Below are 20,790 nucleotides of genomic sequence, written 5' to 3' on the forward strand. Positions count from 1 at the left end.
GTCATAGGTTGTGCCCTGGCATTCCCAACGCCGGGTCTCAAGTTTCATGAGCATTCCTGCTTGGCCCATCCAGGTTATGCATATTTCACTGACTGGCGCCTGGGTGGGATCGTGCGTGTGCGCAAGACTGACGGGGGAGAGATGGTCATCATCAGGCGGGGAATCAGCCACATCATGCACGTCAAATCTTTCAACTACAACTCCCAGACCGGTGAGAAACTCTGTCACCCCCCCCCCCCCCCCCCCCCCCCCCCCCCCTGCTGCGGTGTTTATGTGATGGAGGATAACTCTGTGGCCATCACTGGATTCATTTGCTACCCCTCTCAGGTTCCAACTTCTGCAATAGGAATACTAATCCTAATGGAGACTGCAGCCATTTCTGCTTCCCGGCGCCGGACTCGCAGAGGGTGTGTGGCTGTCCGTATGGCATGAAGCTGGCGCCCAGCCAGCAGACGTGTGTAGAGGACCCTTCCAACGAGCCCCCTACGCTGCAGTGCGGTTCCAATTCCTTCTCCTGCACCAGCGGGAAATGTGTCCCTCAGAACTACAGATGCGACGGCGTTGACGATTGCCATGACAACAGTGATGAGGCCAACTGTGGCGGAGCTCATAGTAATGCATTGTATTACGTTTCAATGGAGTATACTAACTGTTTGTCATTCAAGGCACTTTATTGGGGCATTAGTAATAATGTTTAATATACTTATACGTATATTTTGTATACTTTAGTATACTTAGAATGGCTTGTTACGGTGTTAAAAAGTAGCCAAAAAATGATGTTTCATCAATCCTTACTTTTCTTTCTCAGACACCACCTGCTCACCCAGGGCATTCACCTGTGCCAACCAGCACTGTGTGCCCAGTGGATGGCACTGTGACGGGCACAACGACTGCTTTGACAGCAGTGACGAGCGGGACTGCCCCACCCAGACCCCTGGCACCTGCGCGGCCAACCAGTTCACCTGTGCCAACAACCGCTGTATCCCACACATCTGGCTGTGTGACACAGACAACGACTGTGGAGACGGCTCGGACGAGGCCAACTGCAGTGAGTCTACGAGTCAAGGACCACTTTTATTTTTCTCACATTTACCATAGGAGTAATACCTCTGTTATTGAGTGTCTTTTTGAGAATGACTGTCAGTCATTGTGTTGCATTTAACTGTTAGCTCCATTGGTCTCTCTGTGTTGGCAGACCTCAGTGGTACATGCCACCCGGAACAGTTCCAGTGCCCAGACCACCGCTGTATAGGCCCCAGCTACGTGTGTGACGGTGACAGAGACTGTATGGATGGGGCTGACGAACAGGGCTGCAGTGAGTCTCTCTGTGTTATTTCCGCACTGTACTGTATTTAGGAACTTGCATAGTTGGACAGCGCCAAACAAACAAGTGTCACACAATTTCAAGTCAATTGAATACACCGCGAACGCAAGCGTACGTTAGCCTCTTATCCCATTGATCTTATTCCATGTGTATTAAACAGAACGCGCAACGACTTTGCGTGTTCTAAACGGCACCCTTTGTCGTTGTTTTTTTTTCAGTTTACAACTGCACTCTCTATGAGTTCAAGTGTTCTAATGGACATCAGTGTATCAACTCCTACTACCGCTGTGACGGGGTCTTTGACTGTAGCGATCACTCAGATGAGTCTGGCTGTCGTGAGTATTCAACCTCTTTATTTCTATATAAGTTACAAGAAAATGTAATGATCAGTTTATATATTCTCCTTTCTTGCCTTCCACACTGCTATCAGATGATCGTGAGCCTTTACCAGGTAGGAACAGCCTCAATCATTGGTTAAACCTCACGTGTGTATCTTTGATCCATCCCAATACCTGCCAACCACACTAACCCTCTGAATACGGTTAGCATGTTGCAAAACACAATTGTATAAAAAAACAATTGTTTTGGTCTGTAGTCACGTGTGTTCTAGAATGTCCAAATAGTGGGTTTTGATACAGAGTAGAATGCGATGGCTTTTGCAAGTGTACCAACTCAATGTTTTGAGTCACAAGAAGAAAATACAAGGATCAGTTTCTACATGCAGAGTTGATCAACCAACGGGTCTCAGAGCACAGCAGTTTGAGCATTACTCTCAGTGAAGTGACATCATCGCCGAGGTTCTGTTGAGGCTTCCTCCTGAGCTTCAGCCACACTTCACTACACTGTCTGACCTTGCCTTCTCCTGCTCTGCCCAGCCACCAGACCCCCAGGGATGTGCCACCATGAGAGTGAGTTCCAGTGCCAGTCTGACGGCAGCTGTATCCCCTCCACCTGGGAGTGTGACGGTCACCCGGACTGTGAGGACGGCTCAGACGAGCACCACGTCTGTCCCCCCCGCACCTGCCCCACCACCCTGTTCCGCTGTGACAACGGCAACTGTGTGTACCAACGGTGGCTCTGTGACGGCGACAACGACTGTAGGGACATGAGTGACGAGAGAGACTGCCCCACGCCACCTTTCCGCTGCCCTAGCTGGCAGTGGCAGTGCCCGGGCCACAGCATGTGTGTCAACATCAGCAGGGTGTGTGACAACAATCCCGACTGCCCCAATGGTGCAGACGAGTCCCCGCTCTGCAGTAAGTCACCATCTCTCTCTGCCTTTTAGGCCAGCATGCTAATAGTGTCATGTTACGAAAATGAAGTGCACTCTCTGTAAATTTTCCATTGTAATTGTCTAGTTTCACTGGTCACTTGAAATCTTGACATATTTTGCACGGCATTTCTGGTCACAACCAATTGAGTGCGTTAATGTTTGTGAGGAACTTGTGTTATGTGTGGAATCTTGTGTTCAAATCATGCATGTGTTGATTTGTTCTGTATTAACTTAAAAGTGATCTATGATTTCCTTCCTTCTTGCCTTCCTCACTGCTTTCAGACGAGCCCTTGCCAGGTAGGAACAACCTCAATCATTGGTACAAACCTCACGCGTGTAGCTTTGATTCATCCCAAAACCTGCCATCCACACTAACCAACTCAATATGGGTAGAATGGTGCAAAACACAATTGGAGGATAAAGGGAAATTCTTGTCTGTAGTTACACGTGTAGAAAATGTGTTTCAGAATGTACTAACGGTGTGTTTTGACGAAATTCACAAAATATTCTCTAGGGTAGAACGTGCTATTTGTAGCACTGTGATTAATTGAGCAGCTATCTCTTATTGACTCTCCTCTTTTTACCATCCTAGACCAAGAGAGCTGCACTGACAACAACGCAGGTTGCACCCACGGCTGCATCCAGGGGCCGTTTGGGGCCCAGTGCACGTGTCCCATGGGCTACCAGCTGAGTAACGACTCGAAGACGTGCGATGACGTAGACGAGTGTAGCCCCCCTGGCCTGTGTAGCCAGCATTGCTTCAACGAGAGAGGCTCCTTTCGCTGTCACTGCTCCGACGGATACACTCTGGAGGCTGACCAACGCGCATGCAAGGTCTCAGGTCAGGAGGAGGATGTGTGTGCGGGGGGGGGGGGGGGGGGGGGTGTTGAATTGGCATCCGCCGCATTCCCATTTTGTGCTCTTAGAAACGATTTCCGTACATTGTCATACCAATCCATCATATAGATTTGACCAATCCATTTAGTCCACAACATACTCAGGTATGTTTCCTCTAAACATAATTGGCTTAATTTCAAAATAAGACACATCCTCCCACTGTGGATTAAATTCAGTCTCCTAGATGACAGGCAGAGATGGATATACAGTGCATCTGATTGGCCCACACAGACATGATAAACTGCCCAGTGGCTGGACAGGACAGGACATGAATGGTCTGAAGGGAGCCAGTGTTGGCACCAGACCACCGAGCGGATGCACTCTCTCTCTTCTCCATTCTCTCCCCACTCTACTCTGATTTCCCCAGATAAGACAAATAACATATATGTCACTCACTGACTCTCTCTCCGGGTAATTAGGACATAATCAACAACAAAGGGCTTGTTTATGAGCAGTGTGCCTGACATGAGCCCGTCTACCTCAAAGATAACCAGTTGAAAATCCCTGTAATTCAATCTGCCATTATTCCCAACAGGGCTGCATTGATTCCCTGCTGTAGATATCTTAGGAGCTCAACTTATCTTGTTTTGTAGTTTAAGGAAGAATTGTATACAGCTGATGTGAAGTCTTGTTTGAATTATAATGCACAGGTGAAAAGAGAGTATATTTTTTTTCCAGGTTCACGCGAGGCTTTGCTTTTAGTCGCCAGCCGAAATCAGATTGTGTCTGATGACATAACCACTCAACCCAATGTGGTCCGCTCGCTGGTCCGGGATGGACGAAACATTGTGGCGCTGGACTTTGACTCAGTGACTGACCGTGTGTACTGGTCTGACACCAGCCAGGACAGAATATGGAGCGCTCACAAAAATGGCAGCGACAGGGCTGTGGTGAGTACCGAATGCCCTTCCATTTCCCACGAAAGAAATGCTGCGTTTTCTACATTCTCTAGAGTAATGAATGAACTCCAATAACTTAAACATATGTGTGTTGATTTGACAGGTTTTTGACAGTGGAGTGACAGTGACAGAGAGCCTGGCAGTGGACTGGGTGGGCAGGAACCTATACTGGACTGACTATGTTCTGGAGACCATTGAGGTGTCCAAACTGGACGGCACCCACAGGACTGTCTTGGTCAGTGAGAATGTGACCAATCCCAGAGCCATTGTGCTGGACCCAAGGGACAGGTGAGGCTCATCTTTTGAGAGTAGAGTACACAGTGGAAATTCAATATGTAATGAATGAAAACAGCGTAATTGACTGTAACTATAACAGTTGATCTACTGTGCAGTGCTCACCTCATGTTCTGGACAGACTGGGGGAGGAACCCTCACATTGAGAAGGCCAGTATGGACGGGAAGATGAGGACAACCATCATAAGCAACAAACTGTACTGGCCCAACGGCCTAACCATTGACTATCCCAACAATCTGCTCTACTTTGCGGATGCCTACCTGGATTTTATTGACTACTGTGATTACAATGGCAAAAACAGGAAACAGGTTCTGGCCAGCGATCTGGTGAGCAAATCATTTTTTGTATTTACATTCTTTACATACAGTGCCTTGCGAAAGTATTCGGCCCCCTTGAACTTTGCGACCTTTTGCCACATTTCAGGCTTCAAACATAAAGATATAAAACTGTATTTTTTGTGAAGAATCAACAACAAGTGGGACACAATCATGAAGTGGAACGACATTTATTGGATATTTCAAACTTTTTTAACAAATCCAAAACTGAAAAATTGGCCGTGCAAAATGATTCAGCCCCCTTAAGTTAATACTTTGTAGCGCCACCTTTTGCTGCGATTACAGCTGTAAGTCGCTTGGGGTATGTCTCTATCAGTTTTGCACATCGAGAGACTGACATTTTTTCCCATTCCTCCTTGCAAAACAGCTCGAGCTCAGTGAGGTTGGATGGAGAGCATTTGTGAACAGCAGTTTTCAGTTCTTTCCACAGATTCTCGATTGGATTCAGGTCTGGACTTTGACTTGGCCATTCTAACACCTGGATATGTTTATTTTTGAACCATTCCATTGTAGATTTGGCTTTATGTTTTGGATCATTGTCTTGTTGGAAGACAAATCTCCGTCCCAGTCTCAGGTCTTTTGCAGACTCCATCAGGTTTTCTTCCAGAATGGTCCTGTATTTGGCTCCATCCATCTTCGCATCAATTAAAACCATCTTCCCTGTCCCCGCTGACGAAAAGCAGGCCCAAACCATGATGCTGCCACCACCATGTTTGACAGTGGGGATGGTGTGTTCAGGGTGATGAGCTGTGTTGCTTTTACGCCAAACATAACGTTTTGCATTGTTGCCAAAAAGTTACATTTTGGTTTCATCTGACCAGAGCACCTTCTTCCACATGTTTGGTGTGTCTCCCAGGTGGCTTGTGGCAAACTTTAACCGACACTTTTTATGGATATCTTTAAGAAATGGCTTTCTTCTTGCCACTCTTCCATAAAGGCAAGATTTGTGCAATATACGACTGATTGTTGTCCTATGGACAGAGTCTCCCACCTCAGCTGTAGATCTCTGCAGTTCATCCAGAGTGATCATGGGCCTCTTGGCTGCATCTCTGATCAGTCTTCTCCTTGTATGAGCTGAAAGTTTAGAGGGACGGCCAGGTCTTGGTAGATTTGCAGTGCTCTGATACTCCTTCAATTTCAATATTATCGCTTGCACAGTGCTCCTTGGGATGTTTAAAGCTTGGGAAATATGTTTGTATCCAAATCCGGCTTTAAACTTCTTCACAACAGTATCTCGGACCTGCCTGGTGTGTTCCTTGTTCTTCATGATGCTCTCTGCGCTTTTAACGGACCTCTGAGACTATCACAGTGCAGGTGCATTTATACGGAGACTTGATTACACACAGGTGGATTGTATTTATCATCATTAGTCATTTAGGTCAACATTGGATCATTCAGAGATCCTCACTGAACTTCTGGAGAGAGTTTGCTGCACTGAAAGTAAAGGGGCTGAATAATTTTGCACGGCCAATTTTTCAGTTTTGGATTTGTTAAAAAAGTTTGAAATATCCAATAAATGTCGTTCCACTTCATGATTGTGTCCCACTTGTTGTTGATTCTTCACAAAAAATACAGTTTTATATCTTTATGTTTGAAGCCTGAAATGTGGCAAAAGGTCGCAAAGTTCAAGGGGGCCGAATACTTTCGCAAGGCACTGTATATATCAAATCATTGATACATAATGAACAAAAATATGACTGCAACATGTAAAGTGTTGGTCCCATGTTTCATGAGCTGAAATAAAAGATCCCAGAAATGTTCCATGCGCATGAAAAGTGTATTTCTCTCAAATGTCTGTTTACAACCCTGTTATTTCTTTCAAATTGGTTTTACAACCCTGTTCGTGAGCATTTCTCCTTTGCCAAGATAATCCATCCACCTGACAGGTGTGGCATATCAAGAAGTTGATTAAAAAGCAGTTTCATTACACAGGTGCACCTTGTGCTGTGTACAATAAAAGGCCACTCTAAAATGTACAGTTCTGTCACACAACACGGTGCCACAGATGTCTCAAATTTTGATGGAGCGTGCAATTGGCATGGCGACAGCTGTGGTGGACTTTCCTGCAGTTGCCAGAGAATGTAATGTTCATTTCTCTACCAAAAGCTGCCTACAAAATCGCTTCAGAGAATTTGGCAGTACGTCCAACCGGCCTCACAACCGCAGACCATGTGTATCCACACCAGCCTAGGACCTCCACATCCGGCTTCTTCACCTGTGTGATCGTCTTGAGACCAGCCACCCAGACAGCTGACGAAACTGTGGGTTTGCACAACTGAAGAATTTTTGTACAAACTACCAGAAACCGTCTCAGGGAAGTTCATCAACGTGCTCGTTGTCCTCACCAGGGTCTTTACCTGACTGCAGTTCGGTGGCGTAACACGACTTCAGTGGGCAAATGCTCACCTTCGATGCCCCCTGGCACGCTGGAGAAGTGTGCTCTTCACGGATGAATCACGGTTTCAACTGTACCAGGCAGATGGCAGACAGTGTTTGTAGGTACTTTAGGTATTTTTAAGGTGAGGACCTTATTGGGTTTTGAAAAAATAATTCACTACAAAACAGTTCTGGGATGTGAAAACTGATGCTCAATATCTCAGAACTATGCTTGGTGCTGATAGAACCTTATAGTACCAAGGTCACGAAATCTTTGTCTATTTATTGAGGCTACCAGACAGCCCTATTCATTATTTTGTCTACAACACATTTTGATTATCTAATAATGAACAAATGCAAGGTTCATAACTCAATTATACATTTCAAGCAATTTTGACATACCAAATGACCAGTAAGCCCATGCTAGTAATTGTTGCTTGAAGCCCCATTGCAGGTGACCATGAAAAATAAACAGTTAATGTTCTTGATCACCAAACAATTTGTTTGATCACGTCTGCTCCCGCTCCTACTCTCTGGTGCTCGAGGTCGCCAGGCTGCTTATCATTACGCACACCTGTCACCATTGTTACGCGCATCAGCGCTTCATCGGACTCACCTGGCCTCCATCACGTTACCTCCCCTATATCTGTCACTTCCTCAGTTTCTTTCCCTAGTCAGCATTAATGTCATTATGTGTCCCTTGTCCAGACGCTGTTCGTGTTTTGGTTCCTTTTTTTTTTCATTAAATATTCACTCCCTGTACTTGCTTCTCGTCTCCCAGCGTCTGTCCTTACAGAATGCTGACTCCACAATTTGAAGCATCAGGGAGTTTTTTGTTGTTGTTTTTTGTTGGTGATGTCGGGTCCGTGTGCCGCTGCCGAAGCAACCAGGGATGCCTCAGCTGGCTCGTCAGGCTCCCACGAGATGCCTCAGCCGGCTCAACCAGCTCCCATGCCTCAGTCGGCCCGTCAGGCTGACCAAATTGAATAAGCAAAAGTATAAATATTAAATATAAATGGTAGGCTACATTTTTTACAGGGGTGGAAAAAGTACCCAATTTTCATTCTCCAGTAAAAGTAAAGATACCTTAATAGAAAATGACTCAAGTAAAAAGGTATTTGCTTTGAAATATACTTAAGTATCAAAAGTAAATGTAATTGATAAAATATACTAAAGTATCAAGAGTGGCACAGCGGTCTAAGGCACTGCATCTCAGTACTTGAGGCATCACTACAGACACCCGTGGTCAATTCCAGGCTGTATCACAACCGGCCGTGATTGGGAGTCCCATAGGGCGGCGCACAATTGGCCCAACGCCATCCGGGTTTTGCCGGTGTAGGCCGTCATTGTAAATCAGAATTTGTTCTTAATTGACTTGTTAACTAAAGGTAGAATAAAATAAAAAAACCATCAAAGTAAGATCAGATCAGATACAGTAGGGATGACCAGGGATTTCTTCTTGATACGTCCGTGGATTGGACAAGATTCCTGTCCTGCTTCAAAATGTAACCAATACTTTTGGGTGTCAGGGCAAATGTATGGAGTATAAAGTATATTCTTTTCTCCAGGAATGTAGTGGAGTAAATGTGAAAGAAATAGTAAAGTACAGATACCCCCAAAAAACTACTTAAGTAGTACTTTAAAGTATTTTTACTTAAGTACTTTACACCACAGATTTTGTAAATGTATTTTTCTCATTCAATTTCACACTCTCGATCCCGCAAAACGTTCTCACTACGCTACTGTAGCTCACCCGACCTGTGTTGATTGACAGTTTGCTGATCCAATCAGAGGGCCGAGTGTGCGTTTCACTAGCTAATATATTTTTTGGGGGGCCAAGTGCGATACTGTCTCTGGCTGCGTGCGCCCAATCTACGGAGACTCTGTGCCACAAAACGAGTAACAAAACGTAACAAAATGTGGGCAGATGTCATCAGTCTCAAATATAAGTCGATTCCCAAGTCTTGAGACTCCAAGTCGAAGTCAAGTCTGAAGTTGTTTTATTTTCTATCAAGTTAAGTCTCAAGTCATCAAATTTGTGACTCAAGTCAGAGTCCAAGTCATGTGACTCGAGTCCACACCTCTGCAAATAACCCTAGAACAACATCCGGGGATCTCCAGGCCTCTCTCGCCTCGGCTAAGGTCAATGTTCATGATTCCACCATCAGAAATACACTGGGCAAAAATGGGATTCATGGCGGAGTAGCAAGGCGGAAACCATTGCTCACTAAGACGAACATGACATGCTCGTCTTAAGTTTGCCAAAAAGCACCTGGATGATCCTCAAGCGTTCTGAAACAATGTTCTATGGACCGATGAGTCAAAAGTAGAACTCTTTGGCTGACATGGGCCCCGTTATACCTGGCGAAAACCAAACACTGTATTCCACAGTAAGATCCTCATACCAGCGGTCAAGCATTGGTGGTGGTAGTGTCATGGTTTGGGGATGCTTTGCTGCATCAGGACCTGAACGCCATGCCATCATTGAAGGAACCATACATTCTGTTCTGTATCAGAGAATTCTACAGGAGAATGTCAGGCCATCCGTCTGTGAACTGAAGCTGAAACGCAGCTGGGTCATGCAGCAAGACAATGATCCAAAACACACAAGCAAGTCTACATCAGAATGGTTGAAGAACAAGAAATTGAAAGTTTTGACCTGAAACGAGCAGGTCATGCTGGAAAACCCACAATTGTCACTGAGTTGAAGCTGTTCTGCACGAAGGAGTGGGCTAAACTTCCTCCCCGGCGCAATGAGAAACTAATTGATAACTACAAGAAGTGTTCGATTGCAGTTATTGCAGCTAAAGATGGTGTAACCAGTTATTGCAGCTAAAGATGGTGTAACCAGTTATTGAGTTTAAGGGTGCGATTTACTTTTTCACACGGGGGCATTGGTTTTGCATTACGTTTTTTTAAATAAATAAACGAAATATGTATACATTTTTTGTGTTATTTGTTCACTCGGGGTCCCTTTTATATAACATTAGGTTTTGGTTGGTGAGCTGATAACATTCAGTGTAAAAAATATGCCGGAAAAAAAGTCTGGGCAGATACTTTTTCACGGCAGTGAATGAATGAACAGTAACTCAGTAAAATCTTTGAAATTGTTGCATGTTGCGTTTATATTTTTGTTCAGTGTAGATGTCAATGATACCGTTTTTAAGCTAGGAGAACATTACATACATCATATAATTTTTATTCAAATGTGCTTATTTCCTCCTTTTGTGTGGGTTAATATCAATAAAATGCACTTCTTGTCTTTTGCTGCTCTCAATAAAAAGGTACTGCAACATCCCCACGCAATTACCATTTTTGAGGATTTTGTGTATTGGACCGACAGATACATCAACCGCGTTATCCGAGCCCATAAGTGGCACGGGGGGAACCAGACAGTGATGCTCTACAACCTTCCTCAGCCCATGGGCCTGGTGGCGGTACACCCGGCCAGGCAGCCCGCAGGTAGGACAAGGACATACAGTAGTATATGGTAGGCCAACTGAAAATACATATTTGGCATGGTGATATCATAAGCTGGTATTGCCACAGTACAGTTTTGTCATTGTATTTGAAATGACATTTCAGAATGAAACCAGAGGTGACTGAACACGGTTGACTTTTTTTTCTTGTGTGTGTTATGGGACCTGTGTGCAGGTGAAAACTACTGCTTTAGCAGCCCCTGTTCTCATATCTGTCTGCTGTCGGCCGTGGGGCCCAGCTTCTACTCCTGTGCCTGCCCCTCAGGCTGGACCCTGGCTGCAGACCAAATCACCTGTGCCAGAGGTAGGCTCCATGCCAACCTGAGGGAAACGCTCATCACTCACAGTTTGATTAAAAAGGAAGTCAGGTCAGATGGAACAGATAGATTGTAACATTCATAACTCATAAAGCTTTTATTAATGGAGTAGGAATTGCAGTAAATCCTTCTCGAGCCTACATACAGAGCTGCTCTTTGCAAATATATTTTAAGGGGGTCTATCCAGCTCCTAGAGCGTCAGACTCATATTTTAGAGGCTAGGGACTTGTCAACAGTATCCCATTTAAATTCTGTTGTAAAATCCCTTTCCAGAAGTAAATATTTAGGATCATAAAAGTGTGGCTAAGGTTTCAATAAGACAAGGGACCTTTAATGTGAAGTCCAGAGAGTCCTCTTTAGGTCAACAGCTTAACCCATATCAGGTTGCAGGGCTTCAGCTTTTTCTAGCCATGCAGAACGCATTCTCCCCTGAGAGGTGAATTACCCAAGAATGAAAATGCCCCCGAGCTATCCATTGATTCTAATCTCTGATGACAAAGCAAATCAGGGCTTTGGAACAAAGTTTCACCAGCCCATCTGAACCCCCTCCTCTTTCAACCTTCTTTCAACATTAAGAGGTCTTAGGAAGAAAGTATGGTGATACCAAATTGTAGTATTTGTTTCTGTTTTAAAAAATTCAATCAGGCTATAGACATGTCCGTTTGGAGCTGTTTGGTGATGAATAGTTTTGTTTTCCTGCAGTTGAGGATCCTTTCTTGGTGGTGGTAAGAGATAGCGTCATATACGGCATTCCCTTGAACCCGGACGTCAAGAGCAACGATGCCATGGTGCCTGTTGCTGGACTTCAGAATGGATACGATGTGGACTTTGACAACACTGAGCAGACCATCTATTGGGTGGAGCACCCGGTAAGTGTTCACACTGTCCACACCAACAGAGACCCGAAGTGAGACTACTCTACTGTCCCTAGGCTCTGACCAACCCCTGTCCCTTCTCCTCTGTAGGGTGAGATCCACAGGGTGAAGTCGGACGGTACCAACAGGACAGAGTTTGCCCCGGCAGCCATCCTGGGTTCCCCTGTGGGCCTGGCCCTGGACTGGATGACAGAGAACCTGTACTACACCAACCCAGCCAGCCAGTCGATTGAGGTGAGCTGAAACATCCATACTCTCTACGCTCCTGTAGAAAGCAATGCAGTTATTCTGGAAAATGAACGGGTGCTGATCGTGATCATCGTATTTAGACAAATAAAGTCGTTATCTCAGTTGGTTTCCCTCCGTCAGGGATATCTGATACATTATGTGCGTGCATTTGCGTGTTTTGTCAGGTTTTGAGGCTGAGAGGGGAGATGCAGTACAGAAAGACTCTCATCACCAATAATGGCTCCCCGACTGGCGCAGGCACTCCGGTTGGCATCGCTGTGGACCCAGCACGCGGGTAAGCCCATTTTTAACACTGCTCTGGCACGGCTGCTCATCTCCACAGTCACTGAGCCCTATCTGCCTGCCTGCCATTTGCTCCACCCCCAGAGAGAGACTTACCACTGTTACTGTATACCACACAACACAATCCACTCCAACAAGCCACCACCTGGGAATATGTACACCTATTACCTATTCATTGTTAGCATATCAATTGTGTAATGACATGATTTAAAAAAAGGGGGGGGGGGGAATATGCAAATCCAACTTATCAGCTGCAGGACAGAAGAACGTATCAAAGAAAAAGGAATGTCTGCAACTCTGGTAATCAGAAGCACAAAACAGTTGGGTCTCCTTATATCACCACGGGAGTTTACCAGAGTTGCGGACATTCCTTTTTTTCTTTAATGACATAATTGCGATACACATTTCCCGCTTCATCTCACACGTGGATTGAATCTGTTGTAGAGGTTCTCATATGAGGTGATGGAGATGTCGAGGGGCTGTATTCATAGCCGTGTGTCTCTCTGTAAGGAAACTGTACTGGACAGACCAGGGCACAGAGAGCGGCATCCCTGCCAAGGTGGCGGCCGCAGACCTGGACGGCTCCAATCCTGTCACCCTGTTCACCAACAACCTGGATCAGGTGGAGTTCATCACTGTGGACATCAGTGAGAACAAGCTGTACTGGGCTGTCACAGGCGCCGGAATGGTGGGCAGCCGTCACTACCTTAACCACTGTCTGTGTCTCAAATGCCACCCTATTCCCTATATAGTACACTACTTTTGACAAGGGCCCATAGGGCTCTGGTCGATTCAAGTGCACTATATGGGGAATAGGGTGCCCTATGATTCCTGTGTCTGACTCTTAACAATATACCACTTATGTAGTCCACCTCAATGCCTATTATCCATATATTTGACATGTTATTAATGGCAGTCTTGATATTAATAAAACCCCATAGATTGAGCGTGGCGACCCAGACGGGACCAATCGCATCACTATAGTGACAGGCTTGTCCCATCCCTGGGGTGTTGCTGTTCATGAGAGCTTCCTGTACTTCACCGACCGGGACTTTGAGGTGATAGAGCGCGTGGACAAGGCCACCGGTGCGAACAAGGTGGTGCTGCGGGACAACGTGTCTGGACTGAGAGTACTGAAGGTGCACTACAGGGAGAGTGAGTATCTGAGGGACCTGATGGTACACAGCCAAGCAAATATGAACCCCACTCCATTGATCTGGATTGAGACCTAAGCGTTGGTTAATTAAATGAGAACCATTAACTTGTTGGAAGCGTCAGGATTACCAGTTATTATGTTGAGTGTTTTATTATGTTGAGTGTTTAATCAGTATGCAAACATATGTATTCTGTCTGTTCTGTTTTTTTTGTGGTAAAGAAATAGCATTGCTGAATTATGGTATTGCTTCGGTGTTTTTGATAGCTGCTGGGTAATTACTAGGGAGACGCAGTGGATTATTAGTTGACCAGTTCCTCGTCCTTTATTAGGAACACTGGGCATTGTGTACGGAACAAGCCGTGTTCCTTTATCCCCTAAAACAGAGCAGATACTGTGAGGGACATGTTTTCTAGGAGTTAAACCAGCCGTGAGCCTGATTTGACAACAATGTATCAAAGTGGTGTTGTCGTCAGATTCTTCCAATGATGACTAAGAAATGAGGCGCAGGTTACTTCCAGTTCCAGTCATTTGTAATAGTTTAGTCTCATTTTGAAACGTCCCTGGCGTTGCGCTTGTCGTCCAAGACCTAGAAGTTGTTTCGGGAATTCTTAATACATTTCTAGTTCTATTTGTCCAGACTCCTGTTGTATATGAATGATGTCCTAATCCACCATGTGGTCTTTGCCTCTGCAGCCTCGGCTGGTACATCCAACGGCTGCAGCAACAACATGGGGCTGTGTGAGCACCTGTGTCTACCGCGGCCCGGAGGCTTGTATACCTGTGCCTGTGCTACAGGCTTCAAGCTGAGCGCTGACAACAGAACCTGTGCTTCATACCAGTCCTACGTGGTCATCTCCATGCTATCTGCCCTCAAAGGCTTCAGTCTGGAGGGGGCTGACCACTCTGAGGCCATGGTGCCAGTGGCTGGGAGAGGTAGGTGTTGTTCAGATATAAAACTCCTGCTGCAGGGCATTCTAACTCTTTATGTCATGCATGTGGAGGCTTTATGGATGCTTTATGAATGCTACATGATACCAAGGAAACAACACTTTGTTTGGTTCTCAGACAATATACTCTGATGTGACAGTGTGACTGACATTGAAGCAACCACTGAAGTGTTTGTGTCTTACATCTCTGGTTGTGTCGTGCAGGCCGCAATGCTTTGCATGTGGACGTCCACATGCCCTCTGGGTTCCTCTACTGGTGTGACTTCAGCAGCACCGTGACATCTCAGAATGGAATCCGCCGGATCAAGTCTGACGGAGCAGGTTTCGACAGTGTGGTCACGTCTGGAATCGGACGCAACGGGATACGAGGTATCGCCGTGGACTGGGCTGCAGGTAGGCATGTTCAGAGAGATCAAATGAAAAGTGTTTCAATTATGCCAGTAGTAGGGCACTATAAAATCTGTTTTATTTTTTGCCTGATTCTGCTAGTTTTTTTCCCAAATTCCCTTTTCTCCGTTTTGTTTTTCCAGGTTTCCGTTTTTCCCAGTTTTTTTTGGGGGGGGGGGGGGGTTTATTCAAAATCACACTTTGTTAATAGAAAAACATCCTACATTTGATGATTTAAGTCCTCAACAATCCTTTAACAACATCAGGAGACCACCTTTGAGTTCTGGGAAATATCTAAGACGTTTAGAATTTGGGGTGTAGTTACCCTTTAATTAAACTATGCACCAGCCAGAGACCATTGTTTGGCTAGCTGTGTTTCTGTAGCGCTTGTGTGATTGCAGAGCTTGCAAAACAAATGGCCACTGGATTGATACAAATAATCATGACATTATTCTGCCAGGTAGGCACAACCCATTGGAACCCCTGCCCAGTTGACTACTTTGACTACTTTAAAATGGCGGAAGCATTGTAGAAGCCCACAATGGCACTGCCTATGCTAAAATGGCCTTTTGGCCACTAGAGGCCTTTGTCATTCTCTATGGGCCCTACAGCAGGTAGAGGAAGTAAAGGTCAGCCTGTAGTAGGTATCCATGGATACAGCGTAAGAGGCTTCAACACAGGGCCTGACTCCAGAGAGCAGGCTGGTTTATATAACAGTCAGTTGACTGGAAAGAAATTAGTATAATGGACAGGAGAATGCTACTTATCTTGGTACTGTGGCCAATAAGGATTTAAATGATGGTTATACTAAACAAATGCCGGTTTCCCGGACCCAGACTATATATAAGCCTATTTCTGCTTTTGCTGTCCAGAAATAGGCTTAATCTGGGTGTGGGAAACCAGCTCCTGGTGACTATGCAAATTAGCAGGCTTACCCTGTCCTTACGCAACCACTCAATAAGAACTACATGACCACAGGCCTTTCCTACATCATCTAATACCCATTACCCTTTCATTTATATATGTCAATTTGACTTTTCAGGAAACCTCTATTTCACGAATGCTTTCCTGACGGAGACCTATGTGGAGGTTCTGCGCTTGAACACCACTTTCCGACGTGTGCTGTTGAAGACTCAAGTGGACATGCCACGCCACATCGTGGTGGACCCTAAAAACAGATACCTGTTCTGGGCAGATTACGGACAGAACCCCAAGATTGAGCGAGCTCTGCTGGACGGGACCAACCGCACTGTGCTGGTGTCGTCTGGGATTATAACCCCGCGAGGTCTGGCTCTGGACTACCAGACTGGATATGTCTACTGGGTGGATGACTCTCTGGATATGATAGCCCGGGTCAACCCTCAGGGGGGCGAGACAGAGGTAGTCCGGTTTGGGAGTCGTTACCCGACTCCCTATGGCATCACTGTGTTTGAGACTAGCATCATCTGGGTGGACAGGAACCTGAAGAAGGTGTTCCAGGCCAGTAAGGAGCCTGGCAGTACAGAGCAGCCTACAGTCATCAGAGACAACATCAACATGCTGAGAGACGTGACCATCTACGACCAGCGTATCCAGCCCAGCTCGGCCCAGCAGCTCAACAACAATCCCTGCCTGGAGACCAATGGAGGCTGTGCCCACTTCTGCTTCGCCCTCCCCGGGAACCAGACCAAGAAGTGTGGCTGTGCCTTTGGCAACCTGGGGACGGACAACAAGGGCTGTGTGGTGTCGCGGGATGATTACCTCATCTTTACAACAGAGAGTACGGTGCAGAGCCTGCATTTGGACACGGATGACCACGGACTGCCCTTCCCTGTGGTCAACGTGCCCGGCACCTCTGTGGCCCTGGACTTTGACCGCACAGACAATAGGATCTACTTCACCCAGAGCTCAGGGGCTGGGAGCAGCAAGATTAGCTTCATCAGTCTTTCATCTCCTCCCTCACCTCCAGTAGTGGTGGCTTCAGGTAAGACACTTAACAGCTAGATTTGTTTTGTTATGTTACAAAATCATACTGTAATTAATGATCTGGTTTCACCTTTTTTTGTGCTATTTGCTTATTGCAGTACTTTTCTACATTATGTGTTGTGTTTTGTGTCCATGCAGATCTTGGAGCTCCTGATGGTATTGCCTATGACTGGATCAACAAAAGGATTTACTACAGTGACTACATCAACCAGACTATCAGCTCCATGGCAGTGGACGGGACACAGAGATCCATCATCGCTCATGTGCCTCGGCCTAGAGCCATAATGCTGGATCCCTGCAGGGGGTAAGACTGGCCAGAAATGCCAAGAATGCTAATACCGTTTCACTCCTTCTGTTGTGATAACAAGAGCGCTCACTCAGTATCACATATTCAGCATGTGTTGAATGTGCACTGTGCAATCATTGATTAACAATGGGAAAACTTGTCTTCTTCCATGCCACACAGATATATGTACTGGACAGACTGGGGGACGAATGCGAAGATTGAACGTTCTACTTTGGGAGGGAACTTCAGGGCAGAGATTGTAAACAGTAGTCTGGTGTGGCCCAATGGGCTGACCCTGGACTATGAAGAGCAGAGACTGTACTGGGCAGACGCCAGCCTGTAAGACCCTCTTATAAAGCTACCTTCTTCTCACAAGTAATTTGTTGTCCTTTCATGTTGATGCTAAAGATATGTGCTGGTTTTCAGACAGAAGATTGAGCGCTGCTCTCTCACCGGGGCCAATCGGGAGGTCATCGTCAGCACAGCCATTTACCCTTTCGCCATGACCATGTATGGCCAGTACATCTACTGGACTGACTGGAACACACGCAGTATCTACCGGGCTAACAAGCACGATGGGTCTGACCAGAGGGTGATGACCCAGAACCTTCCATCCAGGCCTATGGACGTCCATGTGCTGGCCAGCAACAAGCAGCAACAGTGCAACAGCCCATGTCAGCAGTTCAACGGAGGCTGCAGTCACATCTGTACCCCAGGTACTAGAAGTTAGGCCCTGTTTTAATCCTCAAGTTTTCTGATCAAATAGAAGCAGGCTGTAGTTTCTGAGCTAAATGTCGGAGTTGGACCAAACTTCCATTGAAAATGTGATCTTCTCTAGCATCCTATTGTTTTGGTGTTGTAATGTTGTTTTGGGATCATGTGAGTTGGGCTGTGGTACGCCTGTCTGTCATACCCCCCCATCCGTCTGATGCCTGTCCCCCTGTCCCTCTCCGCAGGGCCCCAGGGTGCTGAGTGTCAGTGTCCCTCAGAGGGTCGCTGGTACCTGGCCGACAACAAGCACTGTATCCCTGACAACGGGACCCGCTGCCAGGAAGGCCAGTTCACCTGTATGAATGGACGCTGTATCCGTGCTCAGTGGAAGTGTGACAATGACAATGACTGTGGGGACGGAAGCGACGAACTGGAGAGAGTCTGTGGTATGGTGCTCAGTGGCCACAAGTAGTGCCTGTTTTCTCAAATCATATTTGTTTGTCTCGTCTATTTAGAAATATCTTGCAATGTGATGATTTTGCATGTCTTGAATGTGGTTGTGATTACAGCTAATTATGATTGATTTATCACTGCACCTGCTCTGTCCTTCACTCTCTGAACTACTCTTAACTGTCTTTAACATGCTGCCTCTAACCAGCCTTCTGTTTCTCACTGCAACAAACATTTTACAGGATCCAAGAATGATTTCCAAACTTCCGGTGTGTATGCTTGCAGTTCACTAATCTATTGTAGCTATTTAGTGCTGCTTGTTTTTTTCTACTGACCCCATCCTAAACTAATGAATACATGTACTTACATCTTACATGCAGTCCAAGTGCAAATGGCAGCCGCATTTATTGCCTTGTCAGGTAAAGCCCGCCTCTATGTTGTACACCCGTCCATCTTCACCTGCTCTCCCTGTCCATTGGCTAGAGCTCTGATAATGTTGTATCTGGTTTGATTGACAGCCTTCCACACCTGCGAGCCCACTGTGTTCACTTGTGCGAATGGTCGCTGTGTGCCCTACCACTACCGCTGTGACCACTACAACGACTGTGGGGATAACAGTGATGAGGTAGGTTGCCTGTTCAGTCCGTGCGACCCCAACACTGAGTTCCCCTGCAACAACGGACGGTGCATCGCCAAGGACTACATCTGCAATGGCATCAACAACTGTTATGACAACGGCACCTCGGACGAACAAAACTGCCGTAAGTCCTCAAAACAAAACTTGTTTACAAATCTAAAGTAAAAAGATTAGTTCATGAAGAATAGATATATGTTTTTGTGTTGTAAAGGTCACTAAAATATACAGTACCAGTCAAAAGTTTGGACACACCTACTCATTCAAGTTTTCTTTTTCTTTTTACTATTTTCTACATTGTAGAATAATAGTGAAGACATCAAAACTATGAAATAACACATGGAATAATGTAGTTACTAAAACAAGTGTTTTACAAATCTAAAAACAAGTCATTCTTCAAAGTAGCCACCCCTTTACCTTGATGACAGCTTTGCACACTCTTGGCATTCTCTCAACCAACTTCATGAGGTCACCTGGAATACTTTTCCTACAGTCTTGAAGGAGTTCCCACACTTATTGGCTGCTTTTCCTTTGCTCTGCGGTCCAACTCATCCGAACCATCTCAGTTGGGTTGAGGTTGGGTGATTGTGGAGGCCAGGTCTTCTGATGCAGCGCTCCATCACTCTCCTTCTGGTCAAATAGCCCTTACACAGCCTGAATGTGTGTTTTGGGTCCTGTTGAAAAACAAATGATAGTCCCACTAAGTGCAAACCAGATGCCGTATCGCTGCAGAATGCTGTGGTAGCCATGCTGGTTATGTGTGCCTTGAGTTCTAAATAAATCACTGACAGTGTCACCTGCAAAGCACCCCCACAACATCACACCTCCTCCTCCATGCTTTACGGTGTCAAGTGTCAGTTGTGCAGAGGTGAGGACGGAGTCAGGCGCAGGACACAGAACTGAGTAAAATAACGTACTTTACTCTGAAAAATAATCAGCCAATAAATCCACGCAGGGATAACAAACCCTAACACAAATGACTAACACAAAACCAGGAACAATCACGCACAAAACATAATGAGAACCAGAGGGTTAAGTAGGGAAATAATAATAATGTAATGGGAACCAGGTGTGTACAATCAAGACATAACAAATGGAAAAAGAAACGTGATTCGGTGGCAGCTACAAAGCCGGTGACGACGACCACCGAACGCCGCCCGAACAAGGAGAGGCACCAACTTCGAAGGAAGTCGGTGGGAACCACACATGCAGAGATCATCCGTTCACCTACTCTGAGTCTCACAAAGACACAGCGGTTGGAACCAATAATCTCAAATTTGGACTCATCAGAGCAAAAGACAGATTTCCACCGGTCAACTGTCCATTGCTTGTATTTCTTGACCCAAGCAAGTCTCTTCTTCTAATTGGTGTCCTTTAGTAGTAGTTTCTTTGCAGCAATTTGACCATGAAGGCCTCATTCACGCAGTCTCCTCTGAACAGTTGATATTGAGATGTGTCTGTTACTTGAACTGTGTGAAGCATTTATTTGAGCTGAAATCAGAGGTGCAGTTATTTGCCAATTTCTGAGGCTGCTAACTCCAACAAACTTATTATCAGAACTCAGGACAAGACCCAGTTGCAGACAGTTCGAATCACAGAAGTTTATTTACACAACAGGGGACAGGCAAACAGCAGGTCAATCGCAGGCAGAGT

The 20,790-nt window shown here is 45.8% G+C and overlaps 1 protein-coding gene across 6 annotated transcripts in view; it reads left to right on the top strand.

The window, feature by feature from the left end:
- The window catches only part of lrp2a (low density lipoprotein receptor-related protein 2a), a 70,824-nt gene that overhangs the window by 26,486 nt on the left and 23,548 nt on the right, over positions 1 to 20,790 (top strand). For 2 of the 6 annotated variants that reach the window (XM_036958840.2, XM_036958841.2), the window contains exons 20-47: positions 74 to 211; positions 328 to 612; positions 809 to 1,048; positions 1,196 to 1,315; positions 1,543 to 1,659; positions 2,200 to 2,580; positions 2,880 to 2,894; positions 3,190 to 3,438; positions 4,173 to 4,384; positions 4,497 to 4,681; positions 4,786 to 5,014; positions 10,684 to 10,861; positions 11,054 to 11,182; positions 11,898 to 12,064; positions 12,161 to 12,304; positions 12,484 to 12,593; positions 13,112 to 13,289; positions 13,543 to 13,756; positions 14,451 to 14,690; positions 14,909 to 15,097; positions 16,134 to 17,054; positions 17,195 to 17,360; positions 17,523 to 17,681; positions 17,769 to 18,058; positions 18,299 to 18,499; positions 18,746 to 18,772; positions 18,884 to 18,922; positions 19,022 to 19,264. In XM_036958840.2, the coding sequence (XP_036814735.2) occupies positions 74 to 211; positions 328 to 612; positions 809 to 1,048; positions 1,196 to 1,315; positions 1,543 to 1,659; positions 2,200 to 2,580; positions 2,880 to 2,894; positions 3,190 to 3,438; positions 4,173 to 4,384; positions 4,497 to 4,681; positions 4,786 to 5,014; positions 10,684 to 10,861; positions 11,054 to 11,182; positions 11,898 to 12,064; positions 12,161 to 12,304; positions 12,484 to 12,593; positions 13,112 to 13,289; positions 13,543 to 13,756; positions 14,451 to 14,690; positions 14,909 to 15,097; positions 16,134 to 17,054; positions 17,195 to 17,360; positions 17,523 to 17,681; positions 17,769 to 18,058; positions 18,299 to 18,499; positions 18,746 to 18,772; positions 18,884 to 18,922; positions 19,022 to 19,264 (5,766 nt within the window). The remainder of the gene's footprint in view (positions 1 to 73; positions 212 to 327; positions 613 to 808; positions 1,049 to 1,195; positions 1,316 to 1,542; positions 1,660 to 2,199; positions 2,581 to 2,879; positions 2,895 to 3,189; positions 3,439 to 4,172; positions 4,385 to 4,496; positions 4,682 to 4,785; positions 5,015 to 10,683; positions 10,862 to 11,053; positions 11,183 to 11,897; positions 12,065 to 12,160; positions 12,305 to 12,483; positions 12,594 to 13,111; positions 13,290 to 13,542; positions 13,757 to 14,450; positions 14,691 to 14,908; positions 15,098 to 16,133; positions 17,055 to 17,194; positions 17,361 to 17,522; positions 17,682 to 17,768; positions 18,059 to 18,298; positions 18,500 to 18,745; positions 18,773 to 18,883; positions 18,923 to 19,021; positions 19,265 to 20,790) is intronic. The other 4 variants (XM_036958843.2, XM_090215619.1, XM_036958842.2 and 1 more) reach the window with 3 other exon arrangements.

Source organism: Oncorhynchus mykiss, chromosome 22 (genome assembly GCF_057628025.1).
Source record: "Oncorhynchus mykiss isolate SJ-2025 chromosome 22, ASM5762802v1, whole genome shotgun sequence".
Classification (NCBI taxonomy): Eukaryota; Metazoa; Chordata; class Actinopteri; order Salmoniformes; family Salmonidae; genus Oncorhynchus; species Oncorhynchus mykiss.